This window comes from Stegodyphus dumicola, chromosome 8, assembly GCF_044657685.1.
Source record: "Stegodyphus dumicola isolate Sdum_Otavi_A_Nest chromosome 8, ASM4465768v1".
NCBI lineage: Eukaryota > Metazoa > Arthropoda > Arachnida > Araneae > Eresidae > Stegodyphus > Stegodyphus dumicola.
In genome coordinates, this window is record NC_140775.1 from 108,923,702 (window position 1) to 108,946,787 (window position 23,086).

The window sequence follows — 23,086 nt, forward strand, 5'->3', positions numbered from 1 at the left end:
TCAACAGCAAGGGCCCACCAGCGGCCGAGCGGTAAAATCGCTGAACACTGGTAGTTCGGTCCGAGGTTCGAATCCCGCGAACGGGCTGGCGGCATGGGCGTTTTCGTGGTTTTCCCCATGTGTAACATGTATACGAGCCAGTTTCCCTTAGAAAGTCCTCCACGAAGGCATCCCTCCTCTTAGGCAGATAGCCCTCAAGGCTTTGCCATAATCACACACACACACACAATTCAACAGCAATACCACAAAATGAACTAAAAAGAGATACAGTCAAAAGTCGTTTATCCGGACTCGTCGGGACTTCGGCGATTCCGGATTATCGATTTTTCCGGATTATAGATCATCAGTTTAAATCTCGTAAGATGGCATGCAGAAATTCTGAAATTAAAAATATGAAACTGTAATTTATGAAATAAAGAACAATTATAATCTAAAGGGTATCAAAATTTACAAAAAAAAAGCTTAATATTTATTTGTTTACTTTATTAAACATTTCTTTCAATGTAAGTTGTTTAAGTTGCTTCGTTTTATGTGATAATACTTTCTCTTTAATTCTATAAATAGACATAGTTTATAGTCTTGTTCAGTTACAAAGTTCCGCTGTTCAAGTCCCGTAATTGCTGTGCCGAGAATACCGAATAACTTGTCAATTGAAATTTTTTCGTATTCACTAACCTTTCTGTCACCTTCTTCATGTCTTTATCCATTTTTTGCTGCAATTCCACTTTTTGTTTGATGAACATCGAAACATACTTTTGTTTTGTAGATCCTTTGGGAGCTCCAGCATCGGAAATTCTCTTTGACATAATCGAAAGTTCAAGTTTACTTTTATAAAATTGCTCTTACAGTCTGCAAAAAATAATAATCCGGATCCAATTCAAAGATTAAGGAACAACGCAATCATCAACATTAACTAAAATAGATAATTAGATAATTTTAGCTTATACCGTCCGTTATACATTAAACGCGCATGCGAAAACATATTCTGCGCTTGCGCAGTAGTAAAGGTCTTACGCGCACGATTAAACGCCTATGCGCATGTGTCAACGTGCCGCATGCGCAGAAAGTTTTTATCTTTGAGGTCCGGATTATGGGTGTCCGAATTAACGACTTTTGACTGTATATTTAGAATTTCCGATACAGTCTTACGCACTGGAGATTAAAATGTTGTTTTTTTCGTACAGTGTTGCCATTGCTCGCTTTGAAATCGATGAATTTGTTAATCAAAAATTCGTTAAAGTTTTGCAAAATATGAAATAGATAATAAAGCAAATTCTAAACTCCAAATTTGGGCTTTCAGATGCCTATATTTGAGTGAAAGACTACTTGTTTTATCACAATGCTAGAAACATATACATACATTCATGGAGATTTTTCATTATTTTATTTCTTTAAATATAATGCAGGGTTCTAATATTTGGTGGCAATAATTTGAAAAGTGAAATGATGTTTATAGTGAGCCAAAGGAAAATGCCAAAATGAAATTAATAGCCTTTCTGGGCAATTTGCCCCTTTGGGCTAATAATAAAATAAATTACTTGGCAGTGAATGAATTTTTTATCTGCGTATTTTACAACTACCCTATTAGAACATTTTAAATAACAGTAATTTAAATTGCTAGATGACTAAAAAAATAAAATTCGTTGCATTGAAGTTGGCACGCTCTTTACATTATTCCCCCCCCCGAAAAAAAAGCTTAATATTTTTGCTATATTTATTGACTTAAGTGAAATTCGAAATTAATGTAAAAAACAATCACTCAAAATTATTTTACCGTGTTTTCTTCTCTCTTTTGTGCAATATTTAGGTAATAAGTAGCAAATCTCAAAATTAAATACCCCAACTTATTTTTTTTAAATACTTATTTTCTATTAAATATTATGCTTTTAGATGCTTGGTCCAAAATGAAAGGGCTTTTTCTTCTTTAGTGACATTAGGCTTGATAGCTAGAGGGAAAGTGGGACTGGATTCGGAGGTCTATTCAAAGCTGTAAAAGAACAAAATCTTTACGACTTCAAAGTGTCCCCTAACCTTCGAAGTATTTTCCCGGTGCTTGCTAGCTGAGGAAGGATGATTTTTTCTGCTCTTACGTCTAAATGGAAAATCATAGACTTTCCGTTCATTTTTTGTTAATCACATGAATTTTTTGGGAAGCTGGAAAGCAATATTTTAAACACTTAAGTCTTATCTATTGAAGATTAATTAGCACTTTTCTTAAATATAGGTAGCGGTGAAGTGGGAAGGCACACACCCCCTGGCTATGTGCCAGAAGTTGCCACCCGGGGCACAGACCCCGGCTTGGCCCCCCCTAGATCTGGGACTGATAGGAGTTAGAGCCTTCAAAAGTGGAGATTGAAAATGCTTGGTTGCTCCACAAACTTGAAAGTGACAGTTGAACACATCTACGTTGTTCTTGTGAAGTAAAAGATTCAAATGCTTGAACTGAAAGTGATGCAGAACTTTCAATGCTTAAGTTTTTCAATGTTTGTGTGAACAAAACTTGCTTGGCTACTGCCATCTAAAATGCAGCGTGTTAATTTAGTAATGCTTGTGGGACCAGTAACATACACACGAGCAATTTGCAAATGTGTGAAAATTGTTTTAGGAAAGGTTATGTGATTTACAGCACTGTTAATTATCCGCACTTGATTGTTTTCAACAGGAGAACAAATAGAAACATGATGCCTTTTCTTGCATTTAGTGCATCGTGCAGTATTTTTTCTTGGGTAGTTTGAAACTCTATGACCATGGCTAGTACACAGAAAGCAGCGTTTTGAAGTTTTAAGTGTCTGAACATGATTATCATAGTCTGTAGGAGTTTCACAATATTGAAGCCAATGTCCTGTAGTATTACAAAATGAACAAAATGGCGAAATTTTCTTACGTTTGTTTACTGTTTTGGAATTGATATTAAAATTTTCTACAGTGCACTTTACGGTGTGATCAGAAAAAAAACATACATTTAGCTCTTTGTGCTGCAACTACACCTTCCACTTCTTCTGCCAAGAACTGCATCAATCTAGTAATATTACCTTCGTTTAGTTTTTCACGCTTGGCATAGATAATCCAGCGGCAACAAATATCATTGGGGAATGCACGAATAATTTTTGGCACTAGAATTCTACCGTATGCTTCAATATTTTCACCCAGAGCAGTTAGAGCTTGAATTCTTCTGTTACATTCTACGTAAAGATCATTTAGATGCGTAGGGAGAAGGGTCTTGAATAACATTTAAACTAAGTAATCTAAGTGTGATTGGATAATTCGATCTTTATTTCCATATCTTTCCTCCAACATTTTTTTTTTTTTGTTGTTGTTTCATAGGTATCTCCTATTACACTAATTCCATCAACAAGACATTTAGCTTCACCATCTAAATAACTCTGAGGAAAACATGTTTATCAATAACTGCAAAAGATGTGGATTGGCATCTATAGAAGATTTAAACTGTTCCCAAAAACATTGCCACTGTTAAATTTCTCCTGTAAATGATTGTAGTTTAATTGTTGGCAATTTAACTGTATATGATTGAGTCACAGGCGGTGTTGTAGAAAGGTCGCCAAATGTCATCGCCAAATCATTGGTATCCATATTTGAAGCAGTAATATTATTTGCAGTTGGCAATAATTTGTTCTGAATAATTTTTCCTGCTTTGAAAATTGCGGATTCACTAGTATCTAAATAGTTTTCACACTGCAAATTATCACTTTCATATTCATCGTCAGTAAGGAAGTTGTGAATTTTGTTATCTATTAATTTCATATCATTTAAAGCAGTTGTTAAGCGATTAAAAATATATTCAACCTTCTCAATTGAGAAATCATCATTCAAAGTATCAATTTCAGTAGAAAAGTGAGAAACATTACTTCGCACAGCTTTCCGCTTTCGTTTCAGTTGTGTCATTTTATCTACAGCTTCACCGGTCGGCGCCATTGCCAGAGTAGTAGAAAAGAACAAAAAACAAAACTAAGTTTTAATGTCGGAAGTAAAATAATTCAGCAAGTATAATCCAACAGTAGGAAGTATAAGTTCAAGTTCCTGTTTTGTATTTTTTTCCGGCACTAGATGTTAGGAGATGCATATTTATTTCCTAACATAAAAATAAAGTATAGAACAAGCAAAAACATTTATGAATTAAAAAAAAAATAGTAAATGATGCCATTCAAGGAGGTAATGTAAAGGGTAATGTTATTTTTAATAGTTCACTGGCTTTGCCGCAACATACCCTTTGAAAATCATGAAGTAGGAAAATCACCTGATTCTGTGAGAAGTTGTTGAACATTTCTGAAGGGAGATCTGGTATTCCTATAATGGGAAAGACTTCTTACCCCCCCCCAGGAAAGGTGTAAGTAGAGAAGGACAAATGCAAAATTTGTTTTTCTATTTAAGCAGAAGAGACATGCCAAAGTAAAACATAAAATTAGCAAAGCAAAACCTTGTGTTTGGCAAAGATTTAGTCAATGACCCAATCAATTTCGAGAGCACACAGGTACGGATCTCTCTTCATCAGTAGGAAAGAAATCTGCCTGGAAAGCAACGGTCACAATTATACCCTATGGCAGCAGTAAGGTAAACAAAAAAAGTAGTGCTATCTTCAACAGATATAAGTAACAAAATTGAAAAATTTAGTTAATGGAATTTTAAAAGCATTAGGAAGGAATGTGTTAGACTTAAAGTTATTAACTAAACAAGATAAACCTTTGTGATTGTGAATAACTTCAAGTAAATCCCGTTCACCAATTGAAGAAGCTTTTTGAATAATTTTTGCAGACCCAAAGTCAAAATTATGATTAAATTTTTAACTATGATTAGCAGTTGAAGACTTGTTAATTTCGCCTTTCTGGACATAAGATTCATGTTCCTTGATACGAAACTTTAATGCTTTCTTTGCTTGGCCGATATATCTCAAACCATGCTGACACAATGCACTATAAATTCCCCAAGAATTAAAGTTTGAATTGGAATCTTTAAAAATCGAATCATGGCTTTTGTTCAGAGGTGAGAAAATGACTGCAAAATTGAACTTCTGAAGAATCCATGGAATTTTATAACTGACACAAGGATGAAATGGAAGCACGATAAGGTTATCGATGTTATTTTTAATAGCGGAATATCTTCTTTGATGGTAAGCTGAAATTTTTTTAAGGGTTTTTATCAATGACCACCTGAGAAAATACGAAGTCAATGGCTACTGATATCAAATAATTGAGTTCATTAGTAAACAAAGGTTTGGAGATTCAAACTTTAAGATTGTGAAATACACAATAGTAAAAAGGAGCTTGCTTATCTGAGTGACATGACTTAACATGGGGTGGTTAAATGAATGGAAAAGTGTAAGTAAACTGTAATGCTGAAATCATATGTATTATGAAGTATAAGAATATCAAGGAAGGGAAGGGTATTGTCAAATTCTGTTCCAAAAGGGAACTGGAAGGCTGCTGGATCAATCAAATTTGTAATAGGTAAAATTTGAGATAAATCTTCTTTGTTACTATCAAAAGCACATACATAGTGAGTCCAGAAATGACTTAGTGAATCCACCTAGTTTCTCAGATAATTTGACCTCAAAATAGAGCATATAAATGTCAGCAAGTACAGGACTGAGGGGATTATCCATAGTGAATTCTTCAATTTGGTGATAATATTCATTTTGGAAAATAGTTTGTTTGACTCAAAGTGATATTTTAGTAAGAGAAATTAACTCAGTTTCAGTATGTATGAAATGGAATTCTGAAAGCCTAGTTTCAAGACAGTTTAGTACTATTCTGACTGAAGAAATGGAACACACTGAAGAAAAATCACTGGGGAGAAATTTTTCGAAGGAATAGATAAAAGTATTAAAATATAACCTTCAGTTCCTCAAATCATTGCCCCTGTTAAAAAAGCTTTTAAATTCTGAAAAGTTTCAATAACACAGAAAGACGTAATGTGCTGCTTAGTTACTCATTACGTGCATTTTAATAACAAATCGATTGTTTTGAATCTTAACTGAAAGGAATAGGAGATCTAACATGAAATTCATTCTAATACAAACATTATAATTTCTAAAGCTGATAAGGGCAGACAGATTGTAGTTATGTAGTAGCATGCACATGCATTGATGGAGTCCCGAAAATTGTTGATAAAGGCCCATAATGCTCGATTACTAAAGATCCTTCAACTTCTGATCTCTCAAAAGTAAAAATAGCTGTTCAGTCTTCTCATGTCTACCCAACTCAGTTTAAAAAATGTCTCGTTCCACCTATAACTGTGCTAGGTTTTGTGATCTCCTCAAAGTCTGCAAAATTGGAATTCCATTTTGACTTATAGTTTCCAACTTGAGAATGGCGTCATATCCTTTGGCCAAATATTTAGTCTCCAGATGTTCTCCTTTACTTTTTAACAATACTCACAGTGTAAAAAAAAATTCTTTTAATGTTATCAATAAACTTAAACATTTTTCTCTCCTTCGTTCCATTATGGCTTCTTTTTATGTTAAATCACTGTTTACTAATGTTTCAGTCAAAAGAGCATTAAATTGTTTTGAAACTAGACTTTGAGAATTTCATTTCACATGTCCCGAAATTGAAGAGTTAATATCTCTTACTAAAGTCTCTTTGTGTGAAACAAACTTCCAAAATGAATATTATTACCAAACTGAAGGATTAGCTATAGGTAATCCCTTCAGTCCTGTACTTGCTGACATTAACATGCACTATTTTGAGGTAAAATTATATGAGAAACTACCTTTTCATCTCTGGATTTCGTATGTAGACAACACTTTCACACTTTTTGATAGTAATAAAGAAGATTTACCCCAGATTGTATCTGTTATAAATTTGATTGATCCAGCCCTCCAGTTCTCTTTCGAAACTGAATCTGACAATGCCGTTTCCTTCCTTGATATTTTTATAATTCGCATTGAATCCCATTTCAGCACTACTGTTTACTGTAAATGTTTTTCTGTTTGTTTACCGCCCCATGCTATGTCATGTCAGCTGGCTAAACAAAAAACGGCTTTTTTTACTGTTATGTATTTCGGGCTGTCAAAATTTGTTCCTCCAAACCTGTACTTGCTAATGAACTCAGTTATTTGAAATCAATTGCCATTGACCTAAGATTTTCTTCCATGGTGATTGATAAAGCCATTAAAAAATTTTCAGCTTACCATCAGAGAAGACATTCCGCTCTTAGAAATAACATTAATAATCTCATCATGCATCCATTTCATCTTTCTGTCAGTTATAAAATTGCACAGCTTCATCAGAAGTTCAGTTTTCAAATTATTTTCTCTTATATCAACAAAAATTCAGGGTTTGATTCTTAAAAATTTCATTTCTGACTTTTCTTAGGGCATTTATAGCATATCCTGTCAGTGTGGTTTGAGATATATTGGACAAGAGTATTAAAGTTCTGTATCGAGGAAGACAAATCTTATGTTCCAAAAGGCAAAATTAACAAGGCTTTGATAGCAAATCATAATTTGAAATTCATTCATAATTTTGACTTAAGGTTTGTAAAAATTAGTCAAGAAACTTCTTCAATTGTTAATATTTTTTTTTTAATTTTTTTTTTTTAAGCTTTTCACATTCACAAAGATTTAGCTTGTTTAATTAATGACTTTAAGTCCAATCAAGTCCTTCCTAATGCTTTTAAAATTCTATTAATTAAATTTTTCAATATCTGTAAATATAAGAGGTCCATATCAAAAATGAACCTCTGTATTCATGAAATTTTGACTACATCACATTGTTTTTCTTTAGGAAACTTCGTAATTGGAAATACATTAGATTATCCAGAATTCTGGTTATTTGGATACTTTCTATTTGTTTTAGCCAAGTAAAATTCAAGTTATTTATATATTTTCAGTTTTCTTGTTAAAATATGGTATAAAAAGATATGTTGTTCATATTTTGCATAAATTCACATTTTTAACATAGAGGTATCATATAAGGGTCCTTTATAATTACTTTTAAGTTAGCAAATGCAAAGGATGTTTTATTTTTGAAAATTAATTATATATAAATCACAAAAACTATCACATTCAAATAAGAAATATATTTAAGAATTAATATTCAACAACTGTCTGTCATGCTGGTTTCAACCTTTCTGTGGATTGTACAAATATGGAAAATGAAAAACCTTAGAAAGAAATTCAGTTTCTTAATTCTGTGTATTTAAACACAATATTCTATTGCAGATTATGCTTTAATTGACAATGAATTTAAAATTTTGGGGCAGTTAAGTGATACCATTTAAATGCTAGTAAAGTACCTCTTTCGAAACTGAATCTATACTGAAGTGCTCTGTACAGATATGAGATTACTTTTAAAGTATTTTTTATATTGATAGAATTTGGCACAGTCAGTGTAATATTTGTTGCAGCGATTCTTTTGCAGCATTTATCAATGAACTACAATGCCTGTTGTAAATAAAAAAAATTAATTATTTATTTAAAATTAATCAGAGGAAAACATATACTAACTATTGATCAATTTCTTTTGTATTGTATTTATATCTATATTTGTAAATGCTATGTAACTAAAAAATATATTTCTTTTTATTTATTTTAAAGTTATTTTTCAATTTCTCGACCACTTTTTATTTTTAATTTTTCCATTCTTCTCTTCATTTTAAAAGTGATTTTCCTCAGTATTTTTATTAATATATAAAATTCAGATAATTTGCAGTGCTTGCTTGTCACTGTATATTTGTATTTAACAAGACTCCTATGCATTTATGAGGTAGGTATAATACAGTAATATTTAAATGTGTGAATTTGTAATTCACTTTTCATTCTATCTTATTGTAATATTTTTGAAAGTATTAGGAATAGGAATTTTCAAAAATTTTTCCCCTTAGATATGGAAAGAAGGTGAATCATTACCTGTCAAAGTGTTACGAGGTCATAGCCAGTCTGTTTTAATGTGTGTTCAATTCAGGATTTGTGATTGGTTGGTATCATGCTCGAAAGATGGCACACTTAGGGTATGTAATTTAGCTAGTATTAATTTTACATAGAAATGTTAATTTTTGACAAAATAAAATCTATAAAATGGATATGATTTATTTTTAATCCATGATAATATTTTCTTATAAGTCCGCAGTATGTTCAGAACTTTTGCCTTACAGTTTTGTTCTGTATAAATATTGTTTATTCAGTAAGAGATGTTAAATTTTAGAAACAAACTCTTTTTGTACTTAAGTCCATTGAGCATGGGATAAAATGCATTGCTATTTGAAATGATTAACCTACTTTCAAATAGTTTTCACTTTTGAAATTCACAAACACAAAAAGACTTCTAATAATATCGTAAAAAGAAAATGTCTGTTCTGATTTTAAGTGCTCTATGTGAATTTCATTATATGCATGAATGACATCCAGAAAAGAGTTTAATTCATATTTTGTTTTAGGATATTGTTTGCTACTGTCTCTGCTCTGCCACTTCAGTGCAGTTTTTGAGATTATGTAGTCTTGTTGACGAAGGTGACACAAACCCATTGGCTTTGAGATACACTCACTCAAAAAAAGAAAAAGAAAGAAAGTTTTATATCTGCCATTCTACCTGGCTGATTGACAAAATTCAATTGCATTTTTCATGTCTTGAAAGCACAATTTAGAATAGATATTAGATTTATGTATAACATTATATTCTAACATGCAAATTTGGATTCAAAATCAGACTCTTTTTTTTTTTTTTTTTTTTTTTTTTTTGAAATAACAATTTAATTGGCAGTCAAAATTTTAACCCCAAAGGGGGGGTTTAAATTTTGTATATTTAAAAATATCCACTTTTAAGTTAGATATACTTAATTTCTTGTTCTATAATTCGAAATTTAACTGTAATCCAAATAAAATTTATATATTTTTTCTGATTTACTTTAAAAATTTGATTTGATATTTAAATTATTTTTATAAATTTTTTTAAACAAGTTTTGAATTATAATCTATTAAAAGTTTACCATCATCTTATTATAGATTTATTTTTAAGCACACCTGCAAAAAATTTAAGTTTTCTATGTAAAATTTCCAATGTTTTGCACATTTTTAATTTTGACATATTTTTTAGACATATTTGTTCATATATCCATACATCCGGGATTAGCTCAGATAGTCCTGTTTTCTTAGTGTAATTTAGGTTTGAGAATTGTATGAATAATGAGATTTTTTTTTTTATAAATTTTTAGACCTATATGTTCAACATCGTGTTTTAAAACATTCTCTTATGGCTGTGCATCTCTCAGCCAACCTTGGAACAAGCTCTGCCATTGATTTTGCCGGATGTGTGGCTGCTAGTCTCGCCACAACCTTTTACTTTTTTCAGAGTGTTTATGTTGTTTTCATGTGTGAATTATCTCAACTGTATGTTTTTTATCATTTTATTATTCATTTTTTGTCTCATCATTTAGCCATGGACAAAAGAAAATATGCATTTAATATTGACCTGCAACAGGAATACGAATTTTTGAAATTGTGTACTGATAGTAACAATGAACATGCTTTTTGCACACTATGTACTCTAGAATTTTTGTTGCACATAAAGGAAAGGGTGATATTGAAAACCATGTGATAACAGCTAAGCATAGGAATGCTATTAATGCTACTGCTTCAGCAAACATAAGAGATTTTTTTTTTTAAGCCAAAGATGCGAATAACAATAACAGTGATTTGAAATGTACTGTTAAAGATGCTGCATTTTCATACAACATTGCTAGATAGGAACTCAGTTTCAAAATATCACGCAGCACTTCTCAAGTGGTTAAAAAATTTGATAAATATTGATGACCCAAAATTTTTATCTGCTACAACCAAAATTGAAGTAATTGTTGTTAATATTATTTCTCCATTTATATTTGATTATGTTTTATGTTCTTTGGAAAACAGTAACAATAGATAGCTCAAGCAGAAGTGAAGTAAAACTTGTTTCAGTTGTAACAAAATATTTCAGTCTCGAGAAGGGAATTCAAGTTAAACTTTTGAATTTTGATGAAGTGTCAGGTGAAGCTGCTCCAATTTTGACTCTGTACCTTTTGCAATCTGTGAAAAAAATATAAACTTGAAGAAAAGTTGGTGTGTTATACTGTTGATAATACTAACAGTAATTTTGGTAGTATGGAGAGAAAAGGGAATGAAAATGTGTTCAGAAAAGTTGAAATTGATTTAGATTGATCTATCTTAGGAATGGGTTGTTCAGCCCACATTGTACAGAATTCAGTATGTACAGCTTGTGATTCTCTACTCCTGAACATTAGTGCTATAAAAATTTATAAATATTTTCATATATCTATACAATAAGAGCAACAAAACTTAGAGTTCTGTGAATTTGTGGAAACAGATTGTTAGTTTGTTACCTGCAATAGAAAGAATTCTTTCTATTTTTGATAGCCTAAAATCATGTTTCTTATTTTGTGAAAGACTATCTAAAATTATTATCTGATTCTTTTTTTAAATCTGGAAAGGGGAACTGTTTCTGAAATTTTTATGTGGTACCCTATAGTTATTTAATGATGTAGTTCTGAAATTGGAAACTAATTCTATCACAGCAGCAGAAGTATTTCCGACATATTCTGAATTAATTTGTCAACTTGAGGAAACTCCTGAACATGTTCTGCCAAAGAATTGTTATGCACTCTGAAAGAAAATAAGGATGTTCAAGAAGTAAAATTCTTCTCAAGCGTAGACAATTTTTGTAATTCTAGTATCCAGTACTTATAGTAGTGGATAACTAATTTTGATAATAAGTTAGTGGATAACTAAGTTAGTAACTTTCTGTAATTCAGAAGGGAATGTATAAGTTGTTAATGAAATTATAAAAGATTCCAAAAATATTGATGACATATTTGATGAACATACATTGTTAAACAAGTAATTCAATGGTAGATTGTGTTCAGGCCCTGAAAAAGTACCAGTTGCTATTAAAGAGAAGTGGAAAGTAATTTTAAGGCATTTAAAAAATCTCATATTTTATGTTACAATATTCCTAAAATGTTGAGTTTGCAATCTCTTCGCCTGGGACATCTGTTCCATTTGAGAGATTTTGAATCATGGAGAATATTTGGCCTGCAGAAAGGGGTAAACTTTCAGTATCTACTGTTAAACATCTTCTATGTATTAAAATTATTTCAGAACTTTCTTTTCGTTAATTTTATGATGTAATTAAAATAAACAAACCGTTTCTGAAAAAAGCCTTGTCTATTTAAAAACACAACCGAATAAATAAAATTAACTGTTGAGACTTTTAAGTAATTTCAAAAATATATCCTGGGTTTGATCCACAAAATGTGTGATAGGCCTAACATTTGTTATAAACGATAATAGACTAAACAAATGTATCTTCACTTTGTTACAATCTTGAATAAAAATGCAAAAATTATTTTGAACCTTAAATTTCCAAATCAACTTTTTTTTAAGATGATTCATTTAAAATGTCTTTATTCTCATTATTTTATAATGCCTAATAAATATTTATTAATAATATAAAAAGCTATTTTTCAGATTTATAAAGTATATTAATAAAAAGTTTAAAGTTTTTTTTACATTTATCATTTTATCATTTTCTGTTTTACTTAACTTCATTTTATGTGCAACAAAAATGCATATTTAATGCATCACGTATGTATTCGACACTTCTGACTACGTCAAATACACTCTCTATCGACGTACCAAGAAGGAGTTGTCCGATAGAGACCAGAATTGGTGGATAGGAAGAATATGTACAGAATAGAAAATGATTAGAATTTCAGAACAATTGAATGATTTATTTCAGAGTGACATAGTTACAAAGTAACAAGCTAACTAAGGTGTTGACCCACCTCTAGCCTGGATGCAAGCTGCCAGACAGTGTGGCATAGACTGATAAAGCTCTTGGATGGTTTCCTGTGGTATTACTTGCCAAATTTGCTCCAATTGTCAGGCTAGGTCATCAACATTCCCTGTTAGATACAGTCGTCTTCCCATGATATCCTAAACATGCTCGATGGGAGAGAGATCTGGCTGGCCAAGAAAGTGTTTGACAAGCTGTAAGACAGTTCATAGCTACAGCTGCCATATGTGGACTGGCATTATCTTGCTGAAAAATATGGGCAAGGTACTGCAATAGAAACGATAGCAAAACAGGTCTCAGAATGTAGTTGACGTACCACTGTGCTGTAAGTGTGCCTCTAATCACAGCCAAAGGAGTCTGGCTATCAAGGGAAAAGGCACCCCAGACCATAACTCATGGTTGAGGACCTGTGTAGCATGCAGTAGTGAAAGCAGAATCGGTATGCTGCTCTGAGCATTTCCAGACACGTCTTTTCAATGACCGTCGTGACATAATTGTAAGCGCGATTCATCGCCGAAGACTATACGTCCCCAGTCACCATCGTTCCAACCTGATTGAGCCAAGTGCCACTGTAATCTGGCTCGACAGTGTGCCGGTGTGAATGGCAGGTAGCATAACAGTCAGGACGAGTGTAGATTTCACTCTATGAGGTGTCTGTGAATGGTCATGGTGGACACTCGTGTGCGGGTCGCACTTCTGATGGTTAATAGCGATGAATCAGGCGCTGTGACAGCTGATCTGACAATCACTCTATCCTCCCAAATTGTTGTGGCCCTAGGTCGACTGCTGCTATCATTATGCTGAATTCTGCCATTGTCCATCCATTCTTGCTAGCATCTTATAATTGCCACATCACTTCGACTCATATGACGAGTGATTCTCTGATTTGCCCAGCCTGCCTCTTTCAATCCAATGATACGACCTCTTTCAAACTCTGACAGTTGCCCGCAATGAGCTAGAATCCTGCAGTGAGATATTTTTTCAGCCATTGAACGGTATCCAAAATCACAATGCAACAGAAATTTTTAACAACAGTTCAAAAACAGCTCCTTATGTATATCTGCTGGATGCGCAGTTCCGATGCACTAGAGATCACACTATTAATTCATTGAATACCAAATTTTAATCATTTGCATATTTGGCCAAAACATTTATGCATACGAAATATCAAAGCAGTCGGATGATTCTTTTTTGGTGTGTCGATTTTTTGTTTATAGAATGTAATATGGCAAAAATATTATATAAATAAAGCCTGCTGTCTTTTACTACAGAAATGTTTAACAGTGGCAAAATTTATGAGACTTTAAGATTTTTCTTATCTAAGCATAGAAAAGGCACCATATAGAAATGATTCTGAAGATGTTTTATGTCGAAAGTTATTTCATGGCATATATGCATAGTAAATTTCTTAAACAAGCTGTTGCTTACATTTTAGAAAGGCTGCTAATATTATCAAGGACCCTTTTTCTCAAAGCAAACTATATTTTAATGTAAACGTAGGATTTGGAATAAAAACTTTTTAATACATTTTTAAATTTCAATATTTTTCCATAATAAATCATTCAGAGTTCCAATTCTGAAGTTCACTTCGGCACTAAATCAATTGGCTCCATATTGAAGAAGCAAACATTTATTAGCATAAATATATATGGTCAATAATTTGGCTCTGTAGCTGCCCTTTTTTGGGCGGTCATTACATCTCAAACGAAAACATTCTGTATTGAAACATCATTGATGTTACACCTACTGATTAATTTATATCCTAATGCCAATGTGGTGAATCATTATTTATTTTTTTGTACATTCATCACTGCATTACTATCAACACTCAGCAGCTTGAGAAATAACTCATGCAGCATTGTCTAAACATTTTTTTTTAAGTATTAGTAACTGAATATCAAAGAACATGGTAAACTTTTATGTTGACATTACACCTTTCAATGATTACATACTTCAGTTAACTCTTTTGCGAATACTTGAGTGTGTTGACACCTTTTCGCCGAATTTTTTTTTAATTTGGTGAAGCATGGAGCAACAAATTAAAGGATAGTAAAAATCTTTAGAATTTAGGGGAGGAATGGAGATGCAAAATTTTTAGAATTTGGAGAGACATTTGGCAGCAGAAGTTTGGTCCCACAAAGACTGCACTGGTCTACAGAATGTCTAGTCTCATTTTGCACTCTTTTGCAGATGTCTAATATCATGGATAAGCCTTAAGTATATGTGGGAATTAATTTATTTGGGTCTCAGGTAAGCCTTAAGCATGTGCGGGAAGTAGGCACTGTGCGATGAAAGCAATGCAGAATTTAGTGGAACAGCATGTCTTGAGTCACCAATCTCATGATACATCACCAAAAGTGTGTAAAGGATACTAGCTAAACTTTATGATGGTGAATTTGAAGGTTTTCAGGTATTGCAAACAAAAAGCAAAGCTTTCCATTTAATGGAATTAGTGGAAAAGGGATATTAAATAAAGATTATATATAATAGAATTTTTCATTGCCATGACAATGCACCAATCATCACTCAACTATTGGACAAAAAAATCTGTAGTATGCTTCTAAATGCAAAAAATATCACTACTGATAGTGAAGAAAGTGACAAAGGGGTTGTTGAGAACAATTTTGATTGACAGTTTAGTGGGATTTCTAGACACAGCAACAGCAATAACAGGACTTGAACAATGAAACTTTGTAATTGAACAAGAAATTATATCTATCTCTAAGAGAAAGTATGTATTAGCACAAAAAATGAAGAAACTTAAACAACTTACATTGAAAGAAATGTGTAATAAAGCAAACAAATAAATACTTTTTTGTCGTAAATTTTGAATCTCTTAGGTCATAAATGCTTCATCAATCACTATTTTATATTTTTAATTTTCTAATTTCTACATGTCTTTTTGCTAGATTTAAACTGTTAATGTAATATTCAGAAAAATTCCAAATCTGGAATCTGAAGTACCGTTAAGTCTGGATGTAGGACTTTGTACTGTATTAATTTTTGCTTCTTTGTTTTTACATAATGATTTTTTTTAAAGGAGATGCCCTTTTCTTACTGTTTTTTAATAGGTGTTGATCTTATTTTTCTTTGAATTATCAATTTTTTGTTAAAAGAAACATGTTTAATTTGTTAATAAGCTGTCAAGTTCTGCTGTTTCAGCCTTTTTGTTTCTTAAATTTGAATTTAGAAGTCATGCATGTCTGGAATATTCAAACTAGCCCAGTTTTCAAGGAGCCAAGTTCTTAGACTAGACTTTTATTGTTATTGGTTTTAACAAAAATATATAAATTGTTGTACTAAACCCTTCAGAGGGTATTTACACATTTTTAGAATGATTTTTTTTTAAGAATTTTAGAAAAGCAGATGTTCAGAATAAAAATTTCTGGTAACATATTATTATTTGAATTAAAAAATAGTATTATTTTTCTTTCAAAATGTCACATGTTTGTTGAGACATTAGGTTATTCTCAAGCAAGAAATGTGAAAAATGTGCAATATCATTGCCGGAACTCTAACCTGGACCTCTCGAATATGTGCTCAATGTGCTAACCCTTACACCACGAAGGCATCCTGGAATGTGGGTGAAAATACCTTATATACCCCTCTTTTTAAAGGATGACTGGGGATTAGAGGACCCATTCGCCAAATCCTGGTGGTGAAGAATCATCATCCACCACCTTTTAGTTTGGGTGCCACTGTAGGGTCATTAGGTTGTTTAGAAGCAGGAGACATGAAAGATGTGCAATGCCCTCACCAGGACTCGAACTTGGACCTCTTGAATGTGCACCAAGTGTGCTACCATTACCCCATGAAGGCATGCTGGAATGAGGGAGAAAATACCTTATAATGTAAACAAGCTGTGGATTGAAGTATATGTTTTTGTGCTTTCTGATGACAAATATTCCTATTCCATAATTCGAAAAGTTTGTGAAATGTGTAGTATTTCTAAGTGCAAAATAAGAGCAACATTATTTATCAGGGAAAAAAATTGTCAATCATGGAAAGAAGACTTCAGATGAATACCTAAAAAAGGCACTTTTCTAATGTTGTTACAGTTAAATCTTTAATAATAAAAGAAAATACACTGAGAGAGAAATCAATTGCAAAGTCTGTAAATATTTTGGTAGCAACAATAAATAAAATAATAAAACAGCATTTAAAGCTTGAAAAATCTAAATAACAATATTCAGCATCTTTTGCCACACACTCTGAGCGTTTTTGTTGGCTCATTTTTGTAGAACCTTATATGAAAGGCATAAGATAAATGGAAATATGTTGTTGCCCTTGATGAAATGTGGCTTTATCTAAATGACTGCAACAAAGAAAAGTCTATTTATTATCAAAAACATAATGAAAAAGATGTACAAACTTGGTTCCATCAATGCAAAAAAAAGTTTTAGTAAGGACTTTATGATTGTCACAGAATTCTCTTATAATAGGGAATTAAAAATGAGAAGAATGGAAAAAAATGTTAAAATCAAGTCAACATACTATCAAGAGAAAGTTTTACATCTACTCGTAGTATTTACAGAAGACATTCCATTTCTTTAGCCCAGGGACTTTCAAAGAGTAATAATTATTGTATATATACCTTTTCAATGTATTCCTGCAAAGTCTCCTAACACTTCACCTATGGAACTTTGGTATCTTGAAAAGAACTCTTTCTAAACACAATTCACCATGATTGATAGACTAGGGAAAGTTTAATGGAAGGGAATCAAAATGCAGATTTATAGCCCCCCTAAAAAAAGGTTATCAGGTCTCAGATCGAATGTTTAAAAAAATACACTTCACATTTTAAACATTAATTAAACAGTCCCAAAATGATTCTAAAAATGTGTAAACACCCTCTGTAGTTCCCATTAGCCATTGCATAATTGTAATTTGTTCTGTAGTTGTATTCATTTTGTGTATTGTTTTTTGTGCAGGACTTTTTCATTGATTAAAATGAGAATGATTTTAATTCATTACCAGCCCAGCTAATCATGAAACATTGCTAAAAGAATTAATATACATGAGGACTTTAAAAAGGCCACAATTCAAAAAATACTATAAATTAGCTAATGTAATAGGCTTTTTGGAGAATTTTGAAAAAGTTCTCTAACATAGTCTCCCTCCTCTGCAGACTGTCCCTGAAGTAGTGGAAGAAACTTTCATTGAATCAATCAATCGTTCTGTTCAGCTTGGCATATTGGAATATCACTGATTGGCTGTTAAAGTCCTTTATAGTTACAGTAGAAGTTTACCCTTTGTATTTTGTTTATCCTCGCCTGAGCAGTTTTCTGGTCTTCCTCATATTTCTGCTCATAGACAGCTTATAATTATGTGGTGGTAATGTAAAACAGAGGCTATTTGCACAAGATGATTTTCATTGTATTTACAGAAATATTTTACCTAAAAATTTGTTTTTAAATGTTATTTGATAATTCTTATTCTTCACTATCCTTCTACACCGTAATTTCCAAATACATCAGGAGATTTTATAGGGATATAAGTGAACAGTATGACCTTAATACTCATTTCTTAATCCATGTTTTCCAGGAAATTGATAGTGGATTTTGACTTGTGTTTGCTTGCTTTGTTTTGATGCAGCTTTACTGATTGATGCCATTGTGGGTGTATAATATGTGAAGTTGATCTTAATATTTTCCTGCTCTGTCTTTATTTGTAATTTACCGTTATATGAAAAACCAGAAACAATCATAAATACCTTTGAAAAACTTTCTTTAGATTCTTTGAATTATTTAAATTTTTTCCCTCTCTTTTGATGATAATAAATGAACCTCTTTTTATTGCAGTCATTTAAATACATGAAAGATTCATCTATTGTAACAACATTTTTTCCATTTTTGTCTGGATAAATGTTTTTCATAAAGAATTCTGCATTCAGTGATATCATGATGATGCATATTATGTTTCTTCCCTTTTTAAGATGCACATTAGTTTTAATACCCTTGTTTACAAGTAACTCTGAGCATTTTAATGATTTTGCAACTGTTCTTTGACTGGGCGGATTTTATTTAATATTAAATATCTTACCTTTGCAACATTGGAAACATTCCGCTTTTTCCTTGAGTATGTATGTGGAGTAATTTTTCCGCTTAAAGCCAAACTTTAACATTTTTCTCTTTCTTGTTGACAAAATTACCTATCATAGTTGTAGATATCGAAGAATTGTGGCTTTCACAGCGGATTTTAATAATTAGGTATGATAATTTTCTTCGGAAAAAGCACAAACATAGCCTTCCATCCATTGCTTCTTGAATTTTGCATAAAACAAAACTGTAAAGCAGAAGATGATAATTTATATTTTCAAAAATACATTTGCAGTGAAAAAAGTAATTTCTTCACATACAAACTGTTTTTATAGCAAAGCAAAATCATTTAAAAATGTGCGAACAGCCTTTGTATTAAGAAATATGGTTATTTGACTGCTGGGTTTTTTTTTTTTTTTTTTTTTTACATTACCTTACTATGCACATGGGCATTTTTTATTATTTACTTCCTTGTATAAAGTAAAGGAAGTATTATAATCACGGAAAATTCCAGGTATCATATTTCAACAAAAATATCCATTTTGACGGCTATTAAATGCAATTTAACGATGTTATTGAGTGACATCTGTACATAAGGACAGAATAAAAGCCTTTTTCCCCAAGCAAATTATAAAACTGATTTAAAAATGGACTCGGAAGACATTTTTTTCGTAGCATCTGTACGTATGTATGTATCTAGCATAACTCAAAAATGAATAGCCTCAGAACGTTGAAATTTTGTATATAGGACTGCTATAACATGTAGTTGTGCACCTCCCTTTTCGGTTGCAATCAGCCTCACAAAAGTGTATATATATATATATATATATATATATACATCCATTATATTACTTGGCTTTGTGAGCTCATTTTTTTTTTTTTTATTCTTATATGTTGGTAAAATTTTTTGCTTTAAAAATGATTGAATTATGTTGTTCTTATCTTCCGGTTAAGGTTTTTATGCCTTTAGTTAATTTGCACACAGTAGTTGTAAAATTATCAACAATTTAGAAGTTGTTTAAGTGCAGCTCAGCCTAGTTTTTCTTGACATAACAGCCATATTTGTTTACATTTGAAACTTAGCAGAACAGTGGAAAATACATTTGAAACTTAGCAGAACAGTTTTTCTTGACATAACAGCCATATTTGTGTACATTTGAAACTTAGCAGAACAGTGGAATCTTGCTGCACATTCAAGTGTCTTTTTACTGAGTGGAACCAAAAGGAAACTTTTAGTTTTGTGCACCGAAAATTCTGCCTTTTTGCCTGCTGGCAGAATTGCTTGTTTTTTGCACAGAAACTCTAATATTAATTGTAAAAATTGTTTTTTAAATAATTTTAACCCTATTTGGTGTTTTATGTTTTTCTATATCTTTCAATTTTCAATGAAAATATTTTGAATTTTTATATATTTTTGCCTTGTTGCAAAGTGAGAACTGCATTAATTGAATGAGAATGATATCTCTAATGAAATTCGAGGAAATAAATGTATCGTATTAGCATCAAATGTTGTCGCCGGTCTGTCTCGTACAGAGCAGAATGTTTACGAGTAGCACATGCGCATTAGGTAAGTGATGCTGAATCGTCTGTGAATACTGTTTCTTTTTTTTTATTTGTTTAGTTTCTTTTATACATTGTTTAGATTTATTTGTTATGATATTTGAATCAAACATGTGGCAACAATTAGATAATTCTTCAGATGATACAATTTTTGTGCATACACTATTAATTGAACCTAGCGCCAGAGTATCACTATGGTAAATAAATATAGTGAATTTTAAAGAGTGCATTTATTCTGTTATAGTTTATGCGCTATTGAAGATTTAATTAAATTCAATAAGTTAAAATGAAATGCAGAAAAAAATGCATATAATTTAATATTCTTTACATGTGGTGTACACATCAGATTTTATTTAATGCACTGTTGAAACAGAAAATGAAATTTAGTGCTGCATTTAATATGTGATTCACAGTGCAAGACTAAGTCATTATTTAGAACATATTTCAGTCTGTGTGGCATTTGTAGTGTATTTACTCTTATATACCTAAGCCTTAACAGTAATGCCCTCATATCCACGTTTAATTTGTTTTATCATCATATTTGAAATCGAAGTTTAATTGATTAATTGTGCATGGTTAGATATTATCTATAGTAAACTAATTAATAATTAAGTGTACTTTATATCCACTTACAATGGGCTATCTTTTACTCTGAATTGCACTGTTTAGCAGCTGCATTTCACAATAATATGGTTAATTTTTATTTGGAATGTATTATGTAATTTATAAGTCATCCATTTCTTTTACTTTTTTAGTATTTTTTGGGGAAGCTGCTATAAATTGCATATACTGAATCAGTGGGTATGAGGGCAAAACTGTATGTTCTTTATGCTAGGACTTATTTATTCAGTAAGTTATGTATTGAAACGTAATTGCTTATTACAGATTTAGTTCATTAAAAGATGATCATGTTTAAAATATAAATCTTTATAGGTCTGGGATGTTGTCGAAGGAGATTTCAAATTTAGTATTTCAGAAGGCCATGGTAATCAAGATGTATTATTCTGTGATATATCACATGATGACAAATATATTGCTTCTGCATCATCAGATAAAACAGTTAAGGTAAGAAGGCAGTCTATATAGAAATCTATGTTAAATTTAAATTACAGTACTCGCCACTTGTTAAACTCACCCAATTACTAGAATGAACCGCTTATTACATTCAAGTTTCTAGGAACAAAACAAATATTATTAATCATTAGAAGAACTGCTATTTATTAAACTCATCTCTGCCATTTGAAAGCTCAGATTGGCAAAAAAATATTCTTCAGAACCAAAATATCCAACTTGTTCCTATCAAATCTGTTTGTAGTTCATTAATATAACTTACTGTGTTCCGGGACTTATTTATCCAAGTATATATAGTGCTTCAACAAAGCTGATTTGACCAAAATTTTTCTGCCCTTCCAAAGTTCTGTACTAGTGAGATATTGTTTTAAAATCTCTTTGTCAACAGTTGAGCTCAAAGGGATGGGAGGAATCATCTAGGGGCACTGTAAATGTGTGAGTGGCCCTTCTTGAATACCATCTGATAGGAATTAGAAGTGCAACTTCTCATCTTATCTTTTAAGGTTTCCACATTAAAATCTTCCATTCTAGATAGGTACATTATGTTCACAAATATTGGTTAAAAAAATTCATAAAATGCATCTAAACATTACTTCACATTAAAGAGTCTTTGAATAGAAAGGGAGTATTGATACTCCTGTGTGATTTTTTCCAATACTGTGTTGCACATTTTTTCACTCTCCTTTTTAGTTTTCTTAATGATACTTAGCTAGGGCATATGACTATTTGTTGTGACAGCTTTGGTTTTGCATATTTTTATCTGATCCAGTTCTCAATATTGTGTTTTTTAAATTCTGCTTCATTCAGGCAATTTCATAAGTCTTATTAGACAATGTCACTTTCTACAAAAAGATAAATTTTGGATATGGGAATTCCTGCTCTGGCAAAACATTTTTGTAGCGATTCCTGGAGACACATTTTGCACATCTTATCATATCATTCAGAACTGTGACTGCACATTTGATTCCCTCCCCCATACATAATAAAACACATGGAGAGTCCCGATTCGTAATTTCACTTTGGGATTAAATAGAATACCTCGTTATTGAAGAAACAAACATTTTAGCTTAAATTTGTATGATTGAGAATTTAGCTCCAATTTGTATCTGCTAGGTGCACATCTCAAACCAGAACATTCTACTTAGATACATCATTGATTTTACGCCTACTAATATTTTATATCCCTGACGCCCAATCTGCGAATCATTATTTAATATATTTTGCATTCATCACCGCATATTTATCAACACATGACAATTTCAGTAATGACTCATGTAATGATGCCTAACAATTTTTTCATGTTAGTAATTGAATAATAAAGAGTATGGTAACCTTTTATGTTAACATTACACTTGGTGATCATTACAGATTTAAGTTAAATGCATTAAAAACTGTTGATGAGGAAAAATTTAACAAAAAAAATTTCTTTCCATTTGCTAAAAATAGATTTCCTTAATGATACTCATAAGTTAAAAGATTACATTTAGTGCTATTTGAATTAAGAATAACTGATTTGTTATTCACATAAACCCAGAACCAACACCAGGGCTCATATGGCCGCACCAGGTGGCAGAATTTAGGGAAAAGGAGGCGCTTAGTAGCAGAATTTAGGAC

The 23,086-nt window shown here is 31.7% G+C and overlaps 1 protein-coding gene across 4 annotated transcripts in view; it reads left to right on the top strand.

The window, feature by feature from the left end:
• Nucleotides 1–23,086, top strand: part of LOC118202361 (apoptotic protease-activating factor 1-like) — a 311,048-nt gene that overhangs the window by 262,756 nt on the left and 25,206 nt on the right. For all 4 annotated transcript variants that reach the window (XM_085822252.1, XM_085822253.1, XM_085822254.1 and 1 more), the window contains exons 12-13: nucleotides 8,842–8,967; nucleotides 21,335–21,466. In XM_085822252.1, the coding sequence (XP_085678378.1) occupies nucleotides 8,842–8,967; nucleotides 21,335–21,466 (258 nt within the window). The remainder of the gene's footprint in view (nucleotides 1–8,841; nucleotides 8,968–21,334; nucleotides 21,467–23,086) is intronic.